Source organism: Typopeltis vanoorti, chromosome 22, assembly GCF_054136105.1.
Source record: "Typopeltis vanoorti isolate ZY-2024b chromosome 22, IOZ_Tvanoo_1.0, whole genome shotgun sequence".
Classification (NCBI taxonomy): domain Eukaryota; kingdom Metazoa; phylum Arthropoda; class Arachnida; order Uropygi; family Thelyphonidae; genus Typopeltis; species Typopeltis vanoorti.
In genome coordinates this window covers 14,112,781-14,139,521 of record NC_143570.1, presented here as the reverse complement: position 1 = coordinate 14,139,521, position 26,741 = coordinate 14,112,781, and the positions used below count along the sequence as shown (strand labels likewise).

At 35.3% G+C, this 26,741-nt stretch overlaps 1 protein-coding gene across 4 annotated transcripts in view; it reads right to left on the bottom strand.

Annotated features, from left to right (window-relative positions):
- Nucleotides 1-4,871: 4,871 nt before the first annotated feature.
- asl (chromosome segregation ATPase asterless) overlaps nucleotides 4,872-26,741 on the bottom strand; it is a 385,090-nt gene continuing 363,220 nt past the window's right edge. For 3 of the 4 annotated variants that reach the window (XM_090412113.1, XM_090412114.1, XM_090412116.1), the window contains one exon: nucleotides 4,872-5,642. In XM_090412113.1, coding sequence (XP_090268239.1) covers nucleotides 4,915-5,642 — 728 coding nt within the window. In that variant the 3' untranslated portion in view covers nucleotides 4,872-4,914. Of the gene's footprint in view, nucleotides 5,643-22,402; nucleotides 22,491-26,741 lie in introns of those variants that run through there. The other variant, XM_090412117.1, reaches the window with a different exon arrangement.

The window sequence follows — 26,741 nt, the reverse complement described above, 5'->3', positions numbered from 1 at the left end:
ACGTTGACCAGAATGCCAGTGTTTAATTTCAGGTTTAATGTTATATAATTTGTTTGTTGATGTTTCTTGCCATGTTAACTCCCACTGAGCAATTAGCTTTGATCTTATAAGTTGTCTGTAGTCTGTATATGGAACTGTCAAATAGTATGTGGAGAAGGTATGGGCTGATTTAGCAGCTGCATCTGCAGCCTTATTTCCTTTGATTCCGATGTGGCTGGGAATCCAGCAGAACTTAACATCGAAATTAAGGATATTCATTTTGTGAAGCAGGTGTAGCACTTCATAAAGTACTGGATGAGGATTATACATAGGAGAAGAGATAGCCTGTAAAGAGCTCAATGAGTCTGTATAAATTATACACTTTTGGTAGCAGTTTTCTTTTATATGCACAAGTGCAAGCTTAATGGCATGTATAATTATACACTCTGCTGTATAATTACTGCAGTCAGGTGGGATCTGATTTGAGGTAATAATGTCAGGAAACACAGCAGCACAGCCAACAGAGGTGTTAGTTCTTAAACCATCAGTATAAATGGGTAAGAAATCAACATGTGCTGCTCTGTGTGCATTAAACAATTGCAGGTAGATGGATGATGGGGTATAAGATTTCTGTAGCTGACAAAGTGAGAGGTTGCATGATGGTGTGCAAACCTGCCATGGAGGAATGCTGTTATGTTTAGTGTAGCTAATGTTGTCAACATTTATACTAACAGCTTGCATGGTTTCTTTAATACGCATACCAAAAGGATGTATAGCAGTTTGATGTGTGTGATATTGAGCTTCCCAATGCAGAGAGAAGATACCATTCCATGTAGGGTGATCTGGGAGAGATTTTATTTTTAGGGCGTAATTAAGAGACAACGGTTTTCGTCGAAGTGATAGAGCTGGTTCATTTGCTTCTACATAGAGGCTTGGAGTGGGTGAGGTGCGAAAGGCACCAGTAGCTATCCGTATACCCTGATGATGGATGGAATCCAACCATCATAGGTTACTCTGTCTTGCCGAACAATAGACTTGGGACCCATAATCCAGCTTTGAACGTATAAGTGCATGATAAAGATGGAGCAATGAAGCTCGATCAGCACCCCACTCAGTAGAGGATAGAGAGCGAAGGAGGTTCAAAGTTCTTTTGCACTTTTCTCTTAGTTGACGAATGTGTGCTAGAAATGCGAGTTTTCTGTCAAAAATGAGTCCCAAGAACTTGGTTTCTGTAGTTAACGGAATAACAGTAGGTCCCATTCTTAGTTCAGGATCTGGGTGATGAGTGCGTTTTTGACAGAAGTGTACGCAGATACTTTTTTCTGTTGAAAACCTAAACCCATTATTAAGAGCCCACAGAGAGACATGATCAATTGCTTGCTGAAGTTGTCTTTCAATTACCCTCATGTTACGTGACAGTAAATTGTGAAGTCATCAACATATAGAGCATTGTCTACAGTGGGAAGAAGCTGTTCAATGATTGAGTTGATTTTAATAGCAAAAAGGGTTACACTTAAGACAGAGTCTTGGGAATACCTTGTTCTTGAAGATATGGTTGAGATAGCGTACTTCCCACTCTGACTTGGAAAGTTCGCATGGACAAAAAGTTTTTAATAAATATATATAGGGAAGTGTCCTTTGAGAGCTAGGTTATAGAGGTCTTTTAATATGCCATATCTCCAGGTTGTGTCATAAGCTTTTTCCATGTCAAAAAAAAAACTGAGACAAGATGTTCTCGCTTCAGAAATGCATCTCTTATATATGTTTCTAACCGAACTAAATGGTCTAAAGTTGATCGATGTCTACGGAAACCACATTGTGTATTGGAAAGAAGACTGTTGCTTTCTAAATACCAGAGAAGTCTGGCATTAACCATTTTCTCTAGTATCTTACAAAGACAGCTGGTCAGAGCAATGGGTTGATAATTATTTGCTTGTGTTGGATCTTTTCCTGGTTTTGGGATAGCAATGACAATTGACTTATGCCAAGAATTTGGAAACTCTTCCTCTGCAAGTATTCTATTGTATAATAAGAGAAGAAGATGAAGGTAGATGTTTTATCATTTCATAATGGATGTCATCAGGTCCTACTATTTATTATGCCATTTACATCAAACTGACAAAGTTTGATATTTTAGTGTCTTGTCTTTTTCTTCTTCATATGATAGATCACATCCCAATATCTGAAAGTGTTTATTTGTTCTAGTATTTTATTATCTATCATTATTTTACCTCTTATTGGATTTTCTCCTTTGAATGCAATTATTTTTTCTTTAGATATTGTCATATTATATTGTTTTGAGATATCATTTGTAAATCATCTTCTATGTAGCTAATACTATTTGATCATCTGAAAATAGTAGTGTATCTATCTTCATTTGCAGGGTCATTTGTATGGATTATACTGTTTCCAGATTGTTATAATTTTATTTATATATACAGGGTGGCCATAAATTAACTTTTCCTCTTTGGAGGTATCTGTAGCTAAAACTAATACACGGAATGAGACCACATTTTATTTGAGACTTTCGAAGGTATGGGGAGATGAATTCCACAAAAAAAAAATTTAGTACCAAAAGTCACTGATAGGGGAAATTTTGGCACTGGCAGATCTGAAAGCAGTCAAATATTTGCAGTAAACACAGGTAAAAAGGATTATGCAAATTTTACTGTGTGTACGTGACAGCAGCACCACTAATTCCATTTAAAAAGAGATTGGGAGCGTTCAGCAGTTATTTGAATGACTGACGAATTGTGCTCAATATGCATCCTACCTTGCCTCAGCGTGCTTTACTTGTTAAGTTGTTTTACCTTAAACAGTGCAATGCAATCTTCTGATTAATAAAACATTATTTCCTGTGAGTTCAATCACTACATTAATTTGTCTCTTGCAAGTTGTTTTTTTAGTTTAATTAGTATTATCATCATTGTAACGCGCCACATATCCAGCTGGAATGAGTGATGATGCTGTCGCTTACACCGTCAAAATGTTATTATTCCATTTTATCTGCCTTTAATGTAATTATCCACTTGTTTTTGGCTCCGCCAGCACCAAAATTTCCCCTATTGGCGATTTTCGAAGGCATGGGGAGATGATTTCCACGGAAATCATCTCCCCATGCCTTCAAAAGTCTCAATATAAAATTTGGTCTCATTCCGTTTATTGGTTTTAACTACAGATGCCTCCAAAGAGGGAACATCTTTGTCATACTCCTCTTGATATATCTCTCCATTCTGAGATGTGTTCTAATTTAACTGCTATTTTATTTCTTGAATGGATTGTAAAAGTTGGTTTGGTATGTTTAATTTGGTTAATATTTTAAACAATTTTTGTCAAAGGCTTTTTCATAATCAATAAAGACCACATGTGTTTCTTTTTGAAATTTTCTTCTCTTTTCTATTAATAATTTTAAAGTAAAAATTGGATCTATGCAGGATCGGCCTTTTTAGAAACCATTTTGTTCTTCTAAAAGCAAACTCTATTAAAGTAGACTCTTGGTGTACTTTACCAAATATTACAGTTATTGTTAACAATTTCAGTAATGCTAGTGTTAGTTATTAGTTGTAATGATTACTTATTATGCAATATAACAAAAGCTAGAGTGAAATTTTCAGCATGGTTTGTGCTGTTGCTGAAGGTTCTCCCTCTAATACTATTTATTCCTGAAAATTACATTTTTAATGTAATTTTTTGAAAATTAGTATGCATCTAGTCTTCGTTGTCCTTAATTCTCACCAGTAGTTGAATTTATGGCTATTGATGATTCAAAGACTAAGTGCAAGAACTGACAACTGTGGCATTCATATTCCTGCACTACCATGGTATATTATGTATGAAATAGTGAGCTCTGTGGTTGAATTTTTTCTTAGTTACATGGTTAAAAGTCAAAATTTCTAGGAGGGAGAACCTATCTGCCTATACCAAAAACTTAGGAACCAGCTAAAAAAAAGGCCTAGAAAAAGATCCTTTAGTCAGTGATCAGAATCAATTCTATAATAGATGCAGAAATGAATGTTATCACAAGGTTATGCAGCCACCCATTAATTTGTTACCAACAACTAGAAAATTATAAATGATTTTTATACATGACAGTATAAATGTCAAAGGTTTCTATTTTCATATATAAAGTTTCAATGGCAAGCTGTTTTTGCTTATAATGGTGGATATTTATTCTTTTTTTCAATAAATAAGATGATGTATAGTAATAGGAATTATAGTTATTACAAATATCAAAATAAAAGTATAAATGGTATTTTTGTCATTTATGCTATGTTGCATTTCGCTAGAGGTTTTCAGTGTGGTAGGCCATTTGTTATATGGCAAACATCAAAATGTTCCAAATTCATGCACCATAACCTCCATTTAAAAAAAAAACTTATACCACTTACAAATTTTCATCTTTAACAGAGTATTTTTGTTAAATTCTTCAACTATAATAATTGATTTGTATCTCTGTAAACCAGACAACACACCTCGCTTTCTCCCCCTAAGTAAATATTATTATGATGATGTCTCAATGGAATCTAAGGAATCATTGCAAGAAGTAAGTCTTATACTATATGAGATACTGTTCAATCAACATGAGGTCTGTGTTTCACAAAACAAACTGCACCACCACCACTCACTTCTACCAGAACTGTACATCATTTTATTCTTCTGTCACTTTTAGTATTTGTGCAATAAATTTATGAAATAGTGTCCAGCATTATGAATAATCCTATAATAATGCATCTTCTTGATCAATAACTTTAACTACATCCTTATTAATAGTAATTATATTTGTGAGTATAACATAAAGAAATTATTTTTTTGAAGTTTTTTAGTTATGATTCCTGAAATTAGAACTTTTATTTTTTTGTAAAAATACAATGTATTTTATCCAAATAATTTATTGCCATACTATTAATAAAAACAGAATATACATTTAAAATATAATCATTTATATACTGACTTAGGTTTTAATGAATGTTCTTGAACAAGTTGACTTTTCAAATTTTCGGACTTCTCCCTCCAGACACGAAGAAAATCATCTGCATGATTTTCACCAACAGGAGAAACTGTCCTAAAAGCATTGGCTAGAAGGCTAATAGCATGCTTGTGCTGTGGAAGACTTAAATATTCTGTACCATTCTCAGAAACTTCACCTTTATCTTCTTTCTCTTCTTGTAAAGAAAGAAGTGAAGGGACCTTGAAAGCATTCTCTTCATCACTTGATCTTTTCTGGTCACATGATGATGATGATGTCATGCAAGATGTTATTTTACTCAAATTGCACTGATCTAACCTATTCTTATTATTTAGCATTGAGTTTAATGGATCAGTGACATTTCTTTTTTGCAGATTCGTGTTATCACTAGTCTGTGTGCTTCTTTTTGACTTCATGTTTGTTGGTAATGGTTTACTTTTACACTCTTTAAAATTATCTTTGTATATCTGTTGAACGTCTGGATGTTGATGTGAACCTGCAGAATTACATTCAGATTCATGCTTCTTAATGCATTCAGGTAACATATCAATAATTCTCATATCTGATTGCAAATGTCTGTTACTTGCAACTTCTTGTAACATATCCTGTAGTAGCTGCTGATGGTATATCAGTAAAGCACGTTGGATATTATCTCTAGTTTGAACAATACTTTCAGTGATGTGCATAGCTATTTTTCCTGTGGGAAAAAAATAATCAGAAGGAATAGAAAATAATATACACAATTACTCCATTTCATAATTGTTTCTCAATACAGCATCTCAAAACAAATTTATAATAATATATAACAAGTGAGTTAAAAGCCAGTATTTCCTGCTCTTTACGAGGGTTGTTTGAAAAGTTTGGTAAAAAATAAGTTAAACACTTTTTTTTGGAAAAAATCACCTTTATTTCTCAGCATAGTCTCCTTCGAGATCTACCATTTGGTCCAGCAAGTTTCCAATTTTTTCATCCCATCTAAAAAGAAGGATTTGTCAAATTGTGCAAAATAGTCACTGACAGCCTTGATGACATCCTTGTTCAAAGAAAATTTTTTTCCCACCCGAGCCAAATTTTTAAGTTTGGAAACAAAAAGAAATCACATGGGGCCAAGTCCAGAGAATACAGTTGATGTGGAACCAATTTGAACCTCAATTTGTGCAATTTTGCCATTGCGATGGCCGACACGTGGGACGGTGCATTGTCTTGATAAAAAGAGCACTTTCTTTGTGCGTCAATCTTGGCCATTTTTTCTTCAATTCTTCTTTTAAATGGTCCAACAGTGACACATAATAGACTCCTGTTATTGTATTACCCTTTTCCAAATAGTCTATCATGATAATTCCTTGGGAATCCCCCAAAAAAAGTGGCCATCACTTCAACAGCTGACAAAAAAAAGTCTTCGCTTTTTTTTTGCTGCTCTTTCACTGGGCATTGTCCTGTTCTGACTGCTGCTTGGACTCAGGTGTGTAGTGGTGGATCCAAGTTTCATCTACAGTCACAAATCGAAGTAAAAAATCCTGCAAATTTCACATGCGTTTTTGATCGACAGTCAACAATGATGGCACCCATCGCGCGCGCAGCTTTTTCATTTGCAATTTTTCATGCAGGATATCATACACTGTTCAGTTGAGATGCCTACAATTTTAGCAATCTTACGTACTTTCATTTGCCGGTCTTCTATAACAACACCATGGATTTTGTCTATCATTTTCTTCGTAGTGACCTCACTCGGGTGTCCGGAGAGTGCTTTATCTTCGATGGACTTACGACCACGTCTGAACTCATTTATCCAAAAATAAATAGTCTTTAATGTTGGTGCAGAGTCCCCAGCATCTAACTCGGCTTTGATCTGTGTGGCTGTCCACTTCTTCAAATAAAAGTGTTTTATCACAGCACGTAACTCGTTTTTCTCCATTTTTATGAAAAATGGAGAAAAGCGCTCACACGCTATACTGGCAACACACCATCACACATAAAAAACTCAGCCCACTTCAAAGCCAGTATAAACCCTCTCACTCCAACATACTGATAATTGTTAGTTTCGATGTCTCCTCCCTATTCGCAAATGTCCCACTCAAGGATACGTTAGAGCTCATCCAAGCCAAATTTCCTCCCAATATCTCAGCCCTATTTCAGTTCACAATGAACTCAGGCTATTTCATTCAGCAAGGAAAATTCTACAAACAGATAGAGGGGATAGCCATGGGTTCACCACTCTCCCCACTGCTGGCCAACTTCTTTATGGACACTTATGAAGAAAAAGCCTTAAACTCGGTCCCACATAAACCCACTGTTTGGCTGCATGGCTCAGATACAGTCCACAGCTTCTTAACACACTTAAACAACCCACACACCTTGGAAAAAGAAAACAACAGTCTCCCTTTCCTAGACACTCTGATTACTCGCCAGCCTGATGGATCCTTGGCTTTCTCTGTTTACAGAAAACCAACCTACACAGGCAGATACATACACCAACAATCCCACCCCCCCCCTCAACCACAACTCCCTCACCCCTTCATAACAAAGATTCTGGGGCACCTCTGAAAAGTTAACCAAAATCTTAAAAAAATATGACCTGACTTCCTGTTACAAACCATATAAGAAATTGGCATTCCTTATCCGCTCCACCAAAAACCAGCCACCTTCCCTAGACCTACCTGGAGTATACCGGGTCCCTTGCAGCCGTAAACTGTCCTACTATGCCCAAACATGCAGGACAGCTAATGTCACGATATCAGAACACTACATCTGGTTTCAGAGCATGGTCAGCAAGCCCAGAATGGGCTTGCTGATCATGCTCTGGATACCCACCACAGAATATGCTGGAAGCAAGTCACTTTACTACACCACAGCAAATTTAAATACGAAAGATTGTTCATGGAATCAGCCTTAGCTCTAAAAAATTTCTAAACCTCAACAAATTTGGGTGCATGAGACTGCCCCAAATTTGAGAAGCTTGCATCATGAGAACAGCAGCCCAACAGCCAAGACAACCCAATATAGCCCACTAGGGGGCACCTTTAGGACTCTAGGAATGACATTAGTTTCTCTCTTCTGCCTCATTTGCTCGTTGTTAGTGCCTGCATGCACATCATAGTTTTATGTTCCCATGAAGATGTGACATTGCCGAAGTATAGGACGTATTGATTAAAGTTACTTTTAATTAATATTCTAGTATACATTGTAATTTCCTGAAATAATTTAATAGTCATGTGTTACCAACGTATAAGCTTATCTACAAGAGTCATTTTAAATGTTTGCCAAACAAGCACTATGTGTCGCACATGGCTAAACTTTTGCCAGGGGTCATGAAAAAGATACGTGCCGACACTAGTATGAATGAACAAATTGTGTCACCGTCTACTGTAAATTTACCAAACTTTTCAAACCCTTGTATCCCTTCAGGTTGCTTTTCATATAAATCAAATAACTAGCTTACATATCCAGTTTAGAAATATTGTAGTAAACAAGCAAATCAAATAGTGTGCATTTGACCATGCATATGTAAATGATATGCTGATTTCCTATGATGATTCAAGATAGTTTCTTATCTTGAATCATTTTTTCTTATTACTATTAAAGCAGGTCACAAGTACTGACTTATGGACATACACACTATTTGTCTAATTTTCATAAATAATGAAATTTTAATTTATATAATAGTTAAAAGAGTCCCAAAATAACTTTATTATATACCTATATATGAATCTCACCCACAAAAGGTTGTAAACCTATAGTACATTCCCACCTTATCCCAGTGGGTGGGCTAAGGATGAGATCATTTAAACCTTGTTCTAGAGACCAAACATGGTACTTTTCAAGTAGCATTCCATGATCTCATGCTAAAACTGTCTCTACTGCCTGAAGATTTTCACATACATCTATGCTAGGTTGGTTACTGGAGGATGCTATCCACTCAACTAACCAGATCAGGAGAATTCAAAGAGGACTACTGAATGGTGGTATCTTCATTAAAAACACCAAGTTTGTTAAAAGTTTATGAAACTTACACCCATGTTTTATGTACACCATAGGAATAATTTTGACATTAAAATGGTCGCAGTGAATTTATTGATAATTCTAAGTTCTTAAACATGAAATTTTATCCATTCACAGCAGAATTAATAATATCTTTTGATTAGCCAACAAAACAGATCTGAACTGAACTACATAGCATTCTTAATCTGAAATTTGATTTTTTATTGCATCTAAATTATATATATATATATATATATATATATATATAATTTAGATGCATTTTGTCCTCCAGCAAATGGTCCTATTGATATAAAAGGGGAGAATGCTTGACAAATTTCTGGAAGGATTCGGAATACTGAATTTCAATAAAATCTATGCAACAAGAATAATTACCACACAAATGGATGGAGAAAATGAATCTAATAGGTAGTTATGCAGTTTGCAAAATTCACATAAAACAAGACCTATTTAAATAATACTAATTTTTAATTAGCAATGTTAAAGAAAACGATTGTTGGCATTTGTAAATAAATGATGTATAATAATGAAAGAATCAAAGAAATGCATGTATAATTACAGTTCTTAAATAGCAATTGTATTACAGTGCCTTGTTTTTCAGAAAATAATTACAGTTCTTAAATAGCAATTGTATTACAGTGCCTTGTTTTTCAGAAAATTATTTAATATGCAAGACCATTATGTCTTGTAGTGGGAAAGTTATTCATTCATCGCTACTGTTAAAAAAAAAGGGGGGGGGGATTAGTAGAGATGCTGTTTCTATTTACATAATATTTATGGTTACATACAAGATAAGTCTATACACTCCAGAGTCAGCTATATTTTCCTTTAGACCACAGTTTGTATACTTTTTTTCATTCCGTGGGAAAGAACATGCATCTACTTCACTCTTCCTTCTTAATACAAATTTCAAAAGCAGAGTTTTAATTGAGATACTGTGAGAAGCAGGTGAGTCCCTTAAATTTCCACAGAAGTTTTCATTGTTAAAATGCAGCCAACTAGAAGCAATGCAGTATGAATATGCTTCAATGTATAAAAAAAAAACAGTAAAGAGCAAAATGAATTCCTTGCTAGGAGTCATCACAGAATCTGATTCTATTTATTATATTATAAAATAATTTCATTTGTACGAAGAGTAACACAAGTATGATTATTAACTCTTTTGACCTTAAGTATACAATTGAATATTACTTCCTCCAGATGCTCTTAACTAACTCCCATGCAATATTAACATCCTTCTCATAATAAGTCATAATAATGTCAAAACACCTGCTTTGTAGTTCCATATATACTCGTGCTTCACAACATCCCAAGTGAAGACTGCACGGTCACCCCCCAATCGGAGGCAACGTGACCACACTGGTAATGGGTAGCTCTTCTCATCCTATTATTATCTACTGAATTAAAGATGCGAAGCAATTATATTCTTGGTTTCATCCTTTATCCAAGTTTAAGCAAATAAACTTTGCACTAGAAGTAACGTCACAACTCAGCTACTTGTATATATATAGAGGCTAATGACTTCACATTACCTGCCTTAGTATCCCATAATGCAAAACACATATCCTTATGGACATGTATAATGCTATGCATTATGGGAAGGGCCACTACCCAGACCGGTTTCGACTTTTATTGAAGTCTCATCAGTGGGAGCCAGACCCAGATGAGACCTCAATAAAGGTGGAAACTGATGAGAAACTCTCCCAACATTATGATGTCACTAAAGTGTTTAATAAAAATAAGCAATTAAAATCTGACAAGTTTTAACAACAAAAGCCCATTGACAATTCATTACACATATTAGGTGTTTTGATAACTTCACAACTGTTACATATAATTGATAAATCAGAATAAATGCTGGTAAATTCGTTACTGTATGCTTGCTGGAATATTGTTAGTTGTTGCTATCACATGTGTTATATCCTAGATCCATGGCAGTTAAATTTTTGATGAAAGCAGACCATACATGATATAATATAATATTAAGCCTTGATTTTTATTGCATCGTGTAGGAATCCTAATCATTTGCCAGGCTTCTTTAAATTTTCTTGTAAAATGGTTACAATCAATGTATGACATTTGTTTGTTGCCAAAGTACATGATGGCCTGTAGTAGTTGTGTGGAATGGCAGTCCTGAATTATGTGTTCAGACCTGCAGATCTCTTCTGACCTTCTTGTCTGGTGTACATAACAAATGCCTCAAGATATATGATCTTGTGGCATTTCATTTCATAAATCTCATAAACGTCTGGTTTTTAATGGGGTGATGTAAAGGTTTTGGTGGATGTAGGAATCTTGACAGTTTTTTGTACAAGTAAAAAAACCACTTTTATGTTGTACTCGTGGAGCAATACATCCACTTTGTCCGTGACATTCTTGATGTAAGGCAGCATGATTGTATTCTTGAAACCTTTCCTTACATTACATTTCCTTTAATTACATTAAAGAGATATCAGATAAAATAAATAGAATACTTCAGAAATACAACCTTAAGGCTACCTTTAAACCTCCTGCAAAACTAAAGAACTTACTCAACTCATCCAAGGATCCACTTCCTCTGCTGGCCCACCTTGGAGTATACTATATTAATTGCACCTGTAATTTGCCTTATATAGGGGAAACAGGATGCACAATTCCTATCCAAAAAAAGTAACATAAACGGCACATTAAATTTAATAACTATGGTAAAAAGATAGCCTCTCTGATTATACCCTGATACTCTACACAGAATTGACTGGAAAGGTATTCATTCATGCATGTAATGTTACGCGTTCTGTTTTAATGTTTAATTTATATGATAGTGTTACTCCATTTTCTCTGTACTAGCCACTTTGAGTTTTTTTCTCTTACCGTTATAAGCCCTGAAGAAGCCAGACAGCCCCATCGGTGAAACTTGTTGGTATTAGATGTTTATAAATCATGGTCAATTAAAGATCAATATATGTTTCAGTTTAAAGGTATTCATTGTTTACATCACATCAAAACGTGGTATGAACATAAATTTATGGAAGCCTGTGAAATTCTTATCGAATACTTTATCTTTACAATCATGATGTTCTAAAAATTCCAAGAATATGGAAGGCACATATTCTACCCACATAACCTTTCTGCCTAAGAATTAATTATAAACAGGACTATAGGTAATCCAACGTCTTAACTCTAATATAACAACTCTCATGTTGAATTAGGACATCACCTTTGTTGTAATAAAACTACCTATATGAAATTGTTCTCTGATGTTATAAATAGAATATAGCTTTGATGTAGTTATTTTATTTTTATTTATTTTATATATGTATATATATATATATATATATATATATATAGTCATACCCTGACTTATGCGAATCTGGAGTTACGTGGTTTCTTATATGTACGTATTCCCATCCCGCTTCACGCCTCACCACTAGTCTTATCTTTCCGGCACTGGCTGCATTCGCCATTGTCGCACATGCTGTGCAACAATGGCGAATGCAAAACACGTCAGTGCTTGTTTCGCACGGTCTCCATTCATACACTACTTTTAGTCTACAAACCTTGCGACTGTTTAATGTTATGTTCTTGATAAAAATTTTATCACATAAAAAATAATAATGTCGTCCAAAAGAAGCAAGTCTGATTCTTCTCCAGCTAGCAAGAAAAGAAAAACATTGACTTTGGAAACAAAACTCAACATTATTAAGGATTTTGAAGGCAGAATGAAAATTTGTGAGCTATCAAAGAAGTTCGATCTACAGGAATCCACAGTAAGAACAATCATGAAAGATAAAGAAAGAATTCTTGCTGCTGTGAAAAATGCCCAATCATTGAATTCAAGCATAATTCATAAACATCATGGGATTATTGGCGAGATGGGAACGATGCTTAAATTATGGTGTGATAATCAAGTGAGAGTAAAAAATTGTCCAGTTGATCAAACAACAATATGTAGCCAAGCCAAGCTAATTTTTGAGAGGCTAAAAGTAGAAGCTGGAGAAGCGGCCAAAGAAGAAAATTTCGTGGCCAATAATGGTTGGTTCAACCGATTTAAAAATCGCTGTAACTGACACAGCATTGTGGAGAGGCAGCAAGCGCTGATAAAGAGGCTTCGTCTGCTTTTCCTGAGACACTTAAGGCTATCATCAAGGAACACAGCTATAACAGTCAAACCATATTTAATGTAGATGAGACTGGCTTGTTCTGGAAAAAGATGCCTAAGAGAACTTTCATCGCACATGAAGAAAAAATGTTTCCTGGCTTTAAGGCTTCCAAAGACCGGTTGACAGTAATGCTTGGTGGAAATGCAGCTGGTGATTGCAAGTTAAAACCTCTCTTAATTTATCGCTCCGAAAAAAAAAATCTAAAGCTGGCTTGCTAGTGATTTGGAAGTCAAATTTTAAAGCTTGGGTGACAGCTTCTATTTTTGAAGACTGGTTTGGTCACCACTTCATAGAAGTTGAACATTATTGCCAGTTTAAAAAATTCCGTTTAAAATTATGCTCATTATTGATAATGCACCTGGTCACCCTCCTGCAAAACATTATCAAAACATTCAAAGCGTACTACACACGCCGTTCATTTACAAGTCTGAATGAAGCTATGAGGCAAAATGAGCACCTGTCAGCGTAGACTTCTGGGGCTAATTGGTTCAAAAGATATATTTCGGTGATTACACCACATTTTTTTTTATTATTCAGTTATATAAAACACTGAAATAATAGTTCCCGACAAGTTTCGTCAATCGTAGGATTTACATCTTCGGGGGTAAATAGCATAACTTAAAGTTTAAACAAGAGAATTAATAAATACAAATCATAACCGTATGGCTATTCATAAAACTCAAATAACAGAATGCAGATGTATAACGTTATTGACATTGAACAATACTGGACGATGTCACGTGTTCTTGTTCTCGTTCATACAGTCCGAGCTCAGATTGAGGTAGATTTTTTATTAGAGCTGACCACACTTGATGGAGAATTAAACCTTGATTTTTAATGCATTGGGTTGGTTTTTTTGAGCATATTAGCAGCTTCTTTAAATTTTCTTATATAACTGTTGTTTTCTATGTGACATCGTCGTTTTTGCCAGAGTACATCGTGTCCAGTGGAAGTGGTATGGGAAGCAAGACCCGTTTTTTTGTTCTCTTTTGTATTGTACGTCTTTTTGGTGTTCAGCCATGCGTATTTCTCCAGATCTTTCTGTCTGTCCTACGTAGCAAATCCCGCAAGAGCAATGGATTTTGTAGACTCCTGGTTTTTTAAGAGGATGATGAGGTGGTTTTGGTGGATGTAGGAATCTTGAGATTTTTTCCATAGGAAGGAAGGCTACTTTTATGTTGTGTTTATTCATTAATTTGGCTAGCTTGTCTGTAACATTTTTGATATAAGGAAGTGAGATTGCGTTTTTGTAATCCTGTTTTATTGTGTTGTTAGCTGGAGGCATTTTAAGGATTCTCTTGATGGTTTTTGTTTCATATCCATTCTGTTAGAGGATTTGTGTTAAGTATTTTAGTTCTTCATTACATCTTTCTTGTGTGCTGGAAATATTGTATGCTCTGTCTCGAAGAGTTTTAATTAAGCTTATTTTTTGTGAAGGATGGTGGTGTAAGGTTGCATTTAGAAATCTTCCAGTGTTTGTCGGCTTCCTATATACTGAGAAGGAGAGTTTACTTTCTTCATTAAATTCTAATAGAATATCCAGAAAAGGAAGTTTTTTTATTTTTTTCTTGTTCTAAAGTGAATTTTATGGTGTTGTGTAAATTGTTGAGATAAATCTTTGAAATTGATAAGTTCATCTGTTGTTCCACCGAATATGATGAAAATATCGTCCACATAGCGTAGCCATATTTTTGTTTTTTTATGGTAATTCTTAAGAGCATTGTTTTCAAATTTTTCCATAAATAGGTTTGCTAATACTGGTGATAATAATGAACCCATGGCCAGTCCTTCTTTTAAACATTGTATAAACAATACTTTTTTCACCTATAAAGATAGAATCTGAGAACAAAAAGAAGGAAAAAACTTTGTCCATCCTTTTTTAAATGCAAAATGGAAATGTTTGCCAGAAACTGATCAAGTTGCTGAGGCAATAGAATTTGTCAACCTTGCCAGGCAATTAGATTTAGAAGTCGACAGTGAAGATGTCAGCGAGCTGTTAGACTCAACATAACAAGGAGCTTACAATCAACGAGCTCATAGAAATGCGTGAGCAAAGCGCTACTGAAGAGACCAAAACCTCAGATCCAGTTCTACCAGAAAAGCACATGACAATTGCAAAATTAACAGAAGGTCTCAGCTTAATTAAGAAAGGTTTACAGATTTTGGAGGACACAGATTCTAACAAGGAACGAATTGTAGCCACAAGGCAAGGAATAAAAAAATCATTGGCTTGCTATGAAGAAATTTTGTGTGACAAGAAAAAGACATTATGTGGTCAGACGAATCTATTAGATTTTATGAAACCATCGACATCGAAATAACTTTTTTTTTTTTATGTACGAAAAACTACAATTATGTATATATTTCTTAAAAAATATAGGTGTTTTTGTAAACCTTTGGCCCCACTTAACTAATATTTTGTATGTTTGTATATATAAATTAAATGCAAAATTATACCCCGAGTTATGTGAATTCGACTTACACACTTTTTGGTCCCACCTACCACATAACTTTGGGGTATCACTGTATATATAATAAAGCTTGATTTGCTTCCTCAGTCTTAAGTAAAAGGCTGGTTATATTCTACTAATTCGAGCCCTACGAGTTGTGGAAATACCTTCTGAATATGAATGCTGTGCCGAACAAAGCAGCCTTTTGCAGCTGCCCGATTTTTAATCCATCTAACTCGAGTGCTTCTAGATGTTTTTTCATTGTTTTGGGGATGGCACCTAAAGCACCTATTATTATGGGAACAACTTTCATTTTCTTTTGTCAGATTCGTTCAACTTCGACTTGCAACTCGCGATACTTTGTAAGTTTCTTTCTTGTGAATTCGGCTATCTCCTGATACTGATATTTCAATAAACTGAACATCCTTGTTTTCACTTTTTTCAACCACTGTTATATCAGATGTAATACATTCCAAGCTTTTGTCAGTCTGGATTTTGAAATCCAGAGTATTTCAGAATTTTCATTCTCAATCACTTTCTGGTGAACTTTATGCTTCCAATAGTCTTTAGATACTTTAAACCATCTACTTTTTACATAAATGCCAGTGAATTATCTTAGCTATGTTATCATGCCTTTTACGGTACTCAATTTGTGCGATTTTGCTGCACTCACTTATGTGGTCTACCGTTTCTTCTTTTTCTTTGCATAATCTACATTTACTGTCTTCTTGAATTTTTTGCATTTTTGCCTTCATAACATTGATTTTAACAGCCTGTTCTTGTGCTGCAAAAATTACCGATTCTGTTTCTTTCTTTAGTGTTCCATTTCTCAACCAATGCCAGGTCAAGTTGCTGTTAGCACTGTCCTCTATGCTGTGAAGGTATTTCCATGCAATGCCTTTTCCAAATTTTTTCCATCTTTCAGTTCTCACTTTTACTTGGTTGGTTTTGTATTCCAATTTTGTCTCCATGGGTTTAAATAAACCCTCTTTCCTTACCTCAATTAGAAATTTTTCCATTGTTTGCTGCAGATAATCATTCAGATTTAATTTTTCTTCTTCAAGTAACTTGCTTTACTTGTAATAATCCTCTGCCTCCTTTTTTTGCATGATAAAAAGAGCCTATCAATGTCAATGCGAGGATTGAGGGCATGGTGCAGTCATTAATTGTTGAGTTTTTTGGTCTAAATCCTCCATCTCTAGCTGGGTCCATTTAACAATGCCTGATGAATATCTCAGAACAGATATGGCCCAGGTGTTAATTGCTTTTATCAAATTTTCAGCATTAAGCATTGACTTAAGGAGTTTCCTTAGTCACCTTATGTATTCTGCTCTAGTTTTTTCTTTAATCTTATTGTGCAGAATTTCTGATGCTTCTAAAATTCCCAAATATTTGTAGCTATCTTCAAATTTTATTGAATTGATTTTTTCACCATTGAGTAGCTCGATTTTGTTCAGATCTTTGTTTCACTAGAGGTCAGGCCAGTAGAATAACTGTTGATCAAATCATTGTCTCTTTGGCATACTGTGTGAAATGTAATATAGATTGTCTCTATATATGTGTGGATACTCCAGATGATGACCTTAATATGAAGGTCGAAACATCAGGAAATTAAAATAATTATTTCTAACATGGTTGTAATCTCCATAATTTGTCTGAAATGAATGCATTCTTGAAATCTTGTTTAATTAAGGGAGTTACAGGAGAGGAATTAAGAATTTTTCTGATTGTCTTGGGTTCATAAACGTTGAGTGCAAGGTTCTGTTTCAGGTAGTGTAGTTCTTTATTCCTTTTAATTGATGAGCTTGATATATTGCATGCCCTGTCTCATGAGGTTTTAATTATGCCTATTTCTTTTAACGGATAGTGGCGTGAAGCAGCATTTAAAAATCTTCCATGATATTTTTTCTGTATACGGAAAATGATAACCTTTTTTTCCTCTTTGTTTACTTTGACAAGAATATCAAGGAGCAGTCATTTTTTGTGCTATTCTAGTTAAAGTGAATTTTATACTGGGATGTAAGTTGTTCATCTTACATCCCATTAATTTCAAAATTTTCCATAAACAGGTTGGCTAAGGCTGGAGAAAGGGGGGGGGAACCTGAATCCTTCTTTTTGTTCCTAATATTTGTCTTGAAATATGTATGAAAAAAATATTTTCCATACAGTGTTTGAATAGTCCTGCAGTTTCTGGTGAGAAAAGATTTACAAGAAGATCCACTGTGTCATTTCTGGGTACATTGGTGAAGAGACTGACTACATATAAACTTGAGAAGGCTGAAGGTTCTATGTTTATATCCTTTATAAATATGGTGAGATGGTGGTAATATCAGGTTTGACAGATATTTTGCTAAGTTTAAAGTTTGAGAATCTCTCCCATCTGCAACTGGCAATAATGGAATATCCTTTTTCGTGTATTTTTGGTGCGCCATAAATTCTTGGAACTAATCGATGTTTTGATAATAAAGATTTATAAAATTCTTTTGGCCAATTAGGTAACTTTTTGATCAAGTCATTGGTTTTATTATGTGTGCACCATGTGGGATCTCTGTATAAGAATAAACAGATATTGGAATCTTCTAATAGGCTGTTCATTTTTCTTGCATATTCCAAAAATTACCATTCTTTGATATCCTTGTTGAAGTAAACAAAGAGGAAAAAAGGTTATCCTTTTCCATATACAGAAAACCTATCACAACGGGAAGATTTTTAAATTCTGCTTCACACCACCACCCTTTATAAGACAGGGCATACAATATATCAAGCTTGTCAATTAAAAGAAATAAAATAAACTACACTACCTGAAACAGAACCTCACAATGAATGGTTATGAACCCAAGACGATCAGAAAAATTTTAATACATCTCCTATAATTCCCTTAATTAAATAAAATTTCAAGAATACAATCACACTGCCTTACATCAAGAATGTCATGGACAAAGCGGCTGCATTGCTCTGTGAGTACAACTTAAAAATGGCTTTTTCACCTTTACAAACAAATCTCAAGATCCCTACATCTACCAAAACCTCCACATCACCCCATGAAAAAAACGAGGCATTTATGATATTCATTGCTCATATGGCATTTGTTATGTAGGCCAGACAGACAGGAAGGTTGGGAGAGAGATCTGCAGGTCTGAACACGTAAAAGATGAGAACATAAATCAGGATTGGCATTCCACACAACTACTACAGGCCATCAAGTACTTTGGCAACAAACAAAAATGTCATACATTTATTGCAGCTGTTTTACAAGAAAATTTAAAGAAGCCTCGCAAATTATTAGGATCCCAACACAATGCAATAAAAATCAAGACTTAATTTTACATCATGTATGGTCTGCTTTCATCAAACATTTAACTGCCTCGGACCTAGAATACATCATGTGTGATACCACAGAAAGTGATAATAACAACTAGCATACAGTAACAAATTTACCATTTATATGTAACAGTTGTGAAGTTATCAAAACATCTAATATGTGTAATTGTCAATAGGCTTCTGTTGTTAAAACTTTTCTGTACCAGTACCCCTGATGATGTAAGTCTTATGATTAACGAAACTCGTTGGGTTTTAATTGCTTATTTTTTTTATTAAACTTTTTTAGTTACATCATAATGTGGTCTTAATACCAAAAACTACTCACAGAATTACAATTATTTCATTGTTTTACATTTATTTTTTTTTTTGTTTTACATTATTTTCAAAACTCAGCAATTGCTGGCAAACACTTAAAAGAAGATACCACAAGGATAGTTGATGCTATGGGTACTAAAAACTCCCTAAAAATTCCCTTTCGTCTTGATCCGACTGACAGCTATATGGTGTCCTTGGCATAACCGTGATTTCACAAATGGATTTGCATCCCCTTTTTTAAGGGGTTTTCTTATCAGCTTTACAGTCACAAAATGATAGATATTTTCAAAAAATGAGGAGGAAATTTCTTTTATCTGTACTATATACATGAGCACTGAGGACCATCTTCTGATCGATCAGTTCTTACAAGTGTTATCTCCAGGCTTTGTAATGCTAAAGGAAGAAGAGCATCTTCTTCCAAGATGTCAGTCATCAGAGCAGGGTCCTTAATGAAGCTTATACTTTCTAACTTTTTCTTCAAATCCTTAGGGTTGTTTTTAGAAAACTGTGTGTACAAAGGTGGGGATGCTTTCTGCACCACTTTTGTGGTTAGCATATTTATTGGATAGCATGCAGTAGTGCATGCTATCCAATCCAGTTGGGCTGAAAAACTCATTCGATTTTAAGGATTTCTAAGTCCTGTGCAATTCTGCTTAATTCTATTTTTTTTTTTTTGTATTGTGGAAGCAATGGTTGACTGGGGTCAATCATTTTGAGTCAACAACTTAATTATTTCATGCAATAGTAAATGAACTCTATGATGTGGGCAATGTAAACAAATAATTCTGGAAAAAAAATGAAAGAATGCAACTCCTGTTTTTCATCCTAACATGCTGCTTGCACTTTAAAAAACTATTAAATTTTGGTTTAAGTAGCTTTCAGTAATCCACACTGATTAAAAACTAACAAAGTGGCACAAATTTATTTTGCATCTATAGTCCAGCTCTTTTAAATCAGAAAAAACATCAATGTTACATCTTAAGAATACTACTAAAACACTTTTATGTGAATTTCTGCTTGCTTTGTCAATAATAATAATACAAAGTTTGGCTGGAAAATTATTTTAGCATAAAATTCTATGATCTCTTGGGAAATGTGTTTGCCAAGTAATGTTGCTATTTGCCACGAATGCAAACTGATACCAAGATTTAACCCCTTTTTTTTTTTTTTTTTTTTTTTTTTTTTGTAGCATTAATTCATCTGTTATGTCCAACATTGGAGATGGTTATTGGAAGTTTTTTTTTTTTTTTTTTTCTACTTGGTTGGACTATAATAAATTTAGTTTAATCCTTTATCCAAGTGTAAGCAAACAAAGTTTGCGCCTGACTGTATCTTCAGGACTGAGGCAACTCGTGGTAAAGGTGGACCAAGCTCTCATCACTCCTTGTCTCAGTATCTCCCATAATGCAAAGCACATCTCCTTGCAGACATGTATAATGCTATGCATTAAGGGAAGGGTCACTACCCAGACTGGTTTCGACCTTTATTGAGGTCTCATCATTGGGAGCCAGACCCAGAAGTGGTGATACTAAGGCAGAAGCAATGGAGAAGTCATATTTACCTATACGAGTTGCCAAAAGGTGTACCACCTTACTATTAAATTACTCTGGATTTAGAGATTTGGAAGTTTTTTTTTCCTACTTGGTTAGACTATAATAAATTTAGTTAAGCAAACTTTTGTTTGCTTACACTTGATAAAGGATTAAACTAAATTTATTATAGTCTAACCAAGTGAGAAAAAACTTGCAACATCTTTCTCTAAATCCAGAGTAATTTAATAATAAGGTGGTACACCTTTTGGCAACTCGTATAGGTAAATATGACTTCTCCATTGCTTCTGCCTTAATATCACCACTTCTGGGTCTGGCTCCCAATGACGAGACCTCAATAAAGGTTGAAACCGGTCTGGGTAGTGACCTTTCCCTTAATGCATAGCATTATACATCTTCTGCAAGGAGATGTGCTTTGCATTATGGGAGATACTGAGACAAGGAGTGATGAGAGCTTGGTCCACCTTTACCACGAGTTGCCTCAGTCCTGAAGATACATTCAGGTGCAAACTTTGTTTGCTTACATCTGGATAAAGGATTAAAGTAAATTTATTACTGGATGGTTATGTTTTATCAAACTATATACTGTATTGAAAACACTGATTATTGATTTTGAAAGTTTATTTTTCACTTGGTTAGAGTATAATAAATTTAGTTTAATCCTTTATCCAAGTGTGAGCAAACAAAGTTTGCACCCGAAAGTATCTTCAGGACTGGGGTAAGGTGATACAACACCAGGGCAACTCGTTGCAAAGGTGTAGCAAGCTACCAACACTCCTGTCCCAGTATCTCCTATAATGCAAAACACATCTCCTTGCAGATATGTCTAATGTTATGCATTAAGGGAAGGGCCACTACCCAGACTAGTTTCGACCTTTATTGAGGTCTCTTCAGTGGGAGCCAGGCCCAAGCTGAGATACTAGGCAGAAGCATTCGCAGGTCATCTCTACCTATAGGAGTTGCCAAATGATGTGCCACCCTTTTTTAATAAATTACTCTGGATTTAGAGAAAGATGTTGAAAGTTTATTTTTCACTTGGTTAGAGTATAATAAATTTAGTTTAATCCTTTATCCAAGTGTGAGCAAACAAAGTTTGTGCCTGAAAGTATCTTCAGGACTGGGGTAAGGTGATACAACACCTTAATGCATAACATTAGACATATCCGCAAGGAGATGTGTTTTGCATTATAGGAGATACTGGGACAGGAGTGTTGGTAGCTTGCTACACCTTTGCAACGAGTTGCCCTGGTGTTGTATCACCTTACCCCAGTCCTGAAGATACTTTCAGGCGCAAACTTTGTTTGCTCACACTTGGATAAAGGATTAAACTAAATTTATTATACTGATTATTGACTTGAATGTTTTTCATTACATTTGCCAACTGTTATCAGTTTATCTAAATTACTTTCCTCTATGATTTACACAGCTTTACAATGAGCAAGAGAAATTCAATGATGCAATTTCTTATGGATGCTGACTACTATTCTGAGGAGAGATGAATATTTCTTTTTGAATTGACATCCCATTTCGTTATTTTTGCACATGTATTACATTCAGCACTGTCACTATTGGTTATTTCAAGCCATGGATATTTGTTCACAAAATACTGCCAATGACCCTCTGACCAGATTGTTAAATTATTATTCGAGTTTTCTTGTGTTACACCTGCATTGTCACTGGGAAAGGATAAATCAAACTTATTTGAATGTTCATCTCTAGGAATGGAAACATTTGCCTCACCATGCACTTTAATCCTCTTGCAGTGTCATTGCTCCTAACGAAAAAATTTAAAATGCTACTTTGACATTTCATTATTGTACTTCTGACAAAAAGCAGCTAAAACCTAGACAGCATTCTTGAACAAGAACTAGAAAGATACTGTAAACAAAACTGCTCTGAGTCACTTCAGTGAGCTCAATTACTTAGTGCCGATTGAACTACGTGATAGTGTTGTTGGCAAAAAGTTTTGCATAATATGATTTCAGGTATAATGTGCATCAAGAAAGTGTGAATTTCATATTAAGATATGCTATTTTAGTACACATTTTCATTGTTGTAACATTTGTGTGAAGTTGTGAGACAAAGGAGTCATGGTGTTTGTTGCAACTGACTATTTTCAAATAAATTGTGCTTATAACCTCTATAATAATTTATTATTATTTTCATTTCACTTACACTAAAACATTTAGCAAGCTAAGCTCACAATAATTTAACTGATTTTTCATTTTCTGTCCCCAAAATAAGTGGTTTGGCAAGCCTAACAAATTTTAACAACTGGTTCAGACAAACTGGCTGAATGTATCTGTTGTACAAAAGTGTGCAAAAAAAAAAAAAAAAAAAAACTTGTGCACCTATCAAAATCTGTGGTATAGCAGTGAAGATTTTAGAAAAACTGGTAAGAACTCATATATAGAAATAGGTTGACAAACAAGCTTTACTTTGCAAGAAAAGAAACAGCACAGATTTACTAAAGGAAAGCCATGTCTGTAATTTACTTGTAGTTTATAATAATGTTACATATTGTTACATGCTGAGTTGGATAAAGGGAGTGGATGTCAAATGGAAGGCTTCTGCATAAATTAGAGGGTACATGATTGTAATATAAAGTACTGACTTAGATAAGAGGATGGCTGATGGAATCAGAAAGTGATATACGGGGAATATGAGTCTGCCAGAATTAAGGTATATAGTGGTGTTACCTAAGTGATCAGTCCTTGAATCATTCTTGTTCAATCTTTATAATAATGTGTTATTGGGAAGGTACTGACAAGAAATGTTCAATTGTTTGCTGATAATGCAAAAATAGGCAGGATGATCAGGAATACAAATGATATGCAGCAGTTTACACAATGACTTGAATAGGCTGCAGTTGTGGACAAATGACAATGGTTGTCAATTTAATGTTATTAAGTGTAAGGTTAAAGTTTATTATTTTCTTTTCATAATTATTCCATACACAAGAGGTAGAAGAAACTGTAGCAGCTCACTGCCATATGTGGAATGCAGGTTAATATTAAGAAAGAAGAGATCTATCGACTTTTTGAAGAAATGGAGGTTCTATTAGGAAATAACATGAGGACAACTGTTCCAGAGGACAGGGGCACATGGAATAAATGAGAAGCAGGTTCGATGTGTTTGCAGTTGTACTGAAAAGGTATGTTAGACATCTGCTGTTCTTGTTTTAACAGGCCCAACAAAAAGTGGAAAAATGATGGCTACCAGTTTCCTGGATCATGGAAGTAGCTGAAACAGTGTGTCTGTGAGATAGAGGTTGAAGCGAGTCTGAAAAGGAAGAATCATCTATGAGCCTAATTGCTCTCCTCTAGACAGCATTTTAAGGCTGTGCAAATTTGTATAGCGTAAACAGCAAGGCAGGTGAAAATAGCATCTTGTGCAGAAGAGAATACCTCGTTTTTTAGAGGTAGAGGAAGCTACTGATGTGATGAGTTTATGCTAGAAGAAGTTGGAGATAAATGTCAGTCCAAGGAGAGAGATTTGATCCTGTCTGGTGAACTGTGCATTAATGCAGGAGAGGCAATGTCAGCTGGGGTCCCTTTTTTGTGTGAGAAAAGGCAAGGCTGCATTTTGGTGGCATTGAAGGTGACTAAGTTATCTTCACCCCATTGAAAGACAGTATGGAGATCAGTGTTTAAAAAGATATTGGTTATAGATGATTTTGAAACTTGGGATGTCAGTGCACTACATGGTTTATCAAAAGAGCACAATGAATGGAGTGTACCATCATTGGGAAAGCTATGAAGAAGATTAGTGGTGATTGAGAGTAGTCATTTATGTATAGGAGAAAGGGGGGGGTGAGGGAACAGAGCTGTGAGGCATCCCTGCATTGGTGGTGAAGCTCGAAGAAAGGCAATTTGTTTAGTAGGCTGCAATGCCAAACTCAATCAAAAGTCCTGGAAATGTCAAGAGCTATAGCACCTGCTTCTCCAAACCTTTCCATAGCACATATTCATTGGTGGGTATGTAAGCAAAAGAAGTCAGCCATGGATCTAAATTGGCAGACTCTACACTACTGGTGCTTGCGGATTAACTGGTGAGCCTCTGGGTAGTGAAGAAGTTGACTTGATGACTACTTTTTCTATTATTCGGAGAGCACTGAGGTGATGGCAGATTTTTATATCTTTTTTTTTTTTTTTGATATAGTTTGGATATATGCTTGCTTCTATGATAGGATAAATGCCAGCTGAATAAAGACTGTGGAAACAATAAAATCAGGTGTTAGGTCTGGAGCACAATGTTTGAGTACAATTGGAGAGATTATGACTAGAAGACTTTTTTTTTAGTGTCTAAGTTGTTAAGTATTCTTCTGATGTCTTTATGCTGAAAAACTATAGGAGGCATATGGTGCTCATTTGGCAGTATTGTAGGAGGTGATTTGCCTTAGTTATCTGTGCAGGAGATGGAGGAAAAAAAGTGATGCAGGAAGTCAGCTTTTTCTTTAGGGAGTAGTATTAGTGATGGTGCCATGTGTGTGAGAGAGAGAGGTGAGTGCACAGATGAACAGAAGTTTGTCCAGTGGCCTTTGCAAGGAACCAGATGGTACAGCTTCCATTTGGACAGATCAGTTCTGCTGTTGGCCTTTATAAAGTCAAATTTGGATTTGCTGATGGTTGTCCTGCATTTATTGCATGCTTCTGCATAGGCGAGCATGAAGCTGGGGTTCTTGTTGCAAGCTACCTGTGGTTGGGTGAGTATTTCTTCAATTGCTTTGGTATACATTTTCTGTTGAACCACTGAAAATTGGACAAGAATTTTGGGCAGAATGTGGAATGAAAACTTTCATGCCAGTGAAGATAATTTCAGTGATTCACTCAGGTGTTTAAGATATCAGAAGAAATGATCGGACCACAGAAAGGAAGAGTAGAAGTTCTCGAGGTTGCCCCACTGAGTATCACTGTAGTGTCAAAGGAAACGAGGCTAGTTGTTGAAGGGAGGGAATGCTGTGCAAGAGGAAACATGTGCAAGATTACAATCTAAGTTATCAAGTGGAAAAGTGACTTTTATGGTGTAGCTGGAAGGAAAACTGGTTAAAAAAAAATGAAGAGTACTTTGGTAAATAGAAAGGATTATCTGAAATTCAGGTAGGTAGACAAATGTATGATTTGTGCTAGGTCATTGCTTATCTTGATCATGCCCAGCTTGCTCGGGGATGTTGGAAAAGGGATGCCAGTTGGTGTTACGGACATTAGTCACCTAGGAAAGTGACTTGACTATTTGGACAGCTGGATGCGGATGGTCAAGATTCATCGATAGGAAGGCGAAGAGGTCACAATGATTTTCAGAATTTGTTGAGTGGTAAATACAGCAGATGAACGTTACTGAATGGGCTAAGGAAACCTTTAGCCAGAGGAGCTCACAAGCAGGGAATTCTAAATAAAGCATTCTCTGATGGTCAATGTTGGACCTCAAAAAGGTACAGGTGCATCCTTGTGGTAAAACGAATCAAGTTTGTAGTCTGCATATTGATGGTGGACTGGTTAATGTGACTATAATTTGAATTTCAGCTCATTGACTATTTTACAGTTGATAGTGATGTTTTCTCTCTTGTGCAGGACACTAGAGTGTACAGAGCATTTGAAATTGGAAGTGATCACCATTTAGTCTTGAGCAGGATAAAATTGAATTTCATATTGAAAAGAATAACATGTAAGAAAGTTTTAAAGCAAATAAAAGCAGCTCTCAGATGTGAACTGTAGATTAAAATACACAAACATTATTCAAGAAAAAATGAAAGAGTTTGAGAACAGGAATCAAACCTTGAAGATTCAATGGCAAGCTCTGAAAAGCCCTGATCAATTCAGCTAGAGTGGCATGTGGTGAAGTTGTCTGCAAGGATAGAAAAATTAGAACTCCATGGTGGACATAGGAAGTTAAAGAGGCAGTGAAGGAAAAGAAGACAGCATATCAAAAGTTCCTGGCAAATAAGTCAGCTCGTGCTCTTAGAGAATACAGAGACAAATGTAAGAAAGCTAAACACTGTGTAAAACTAGTTAAACAAAAGTCATGG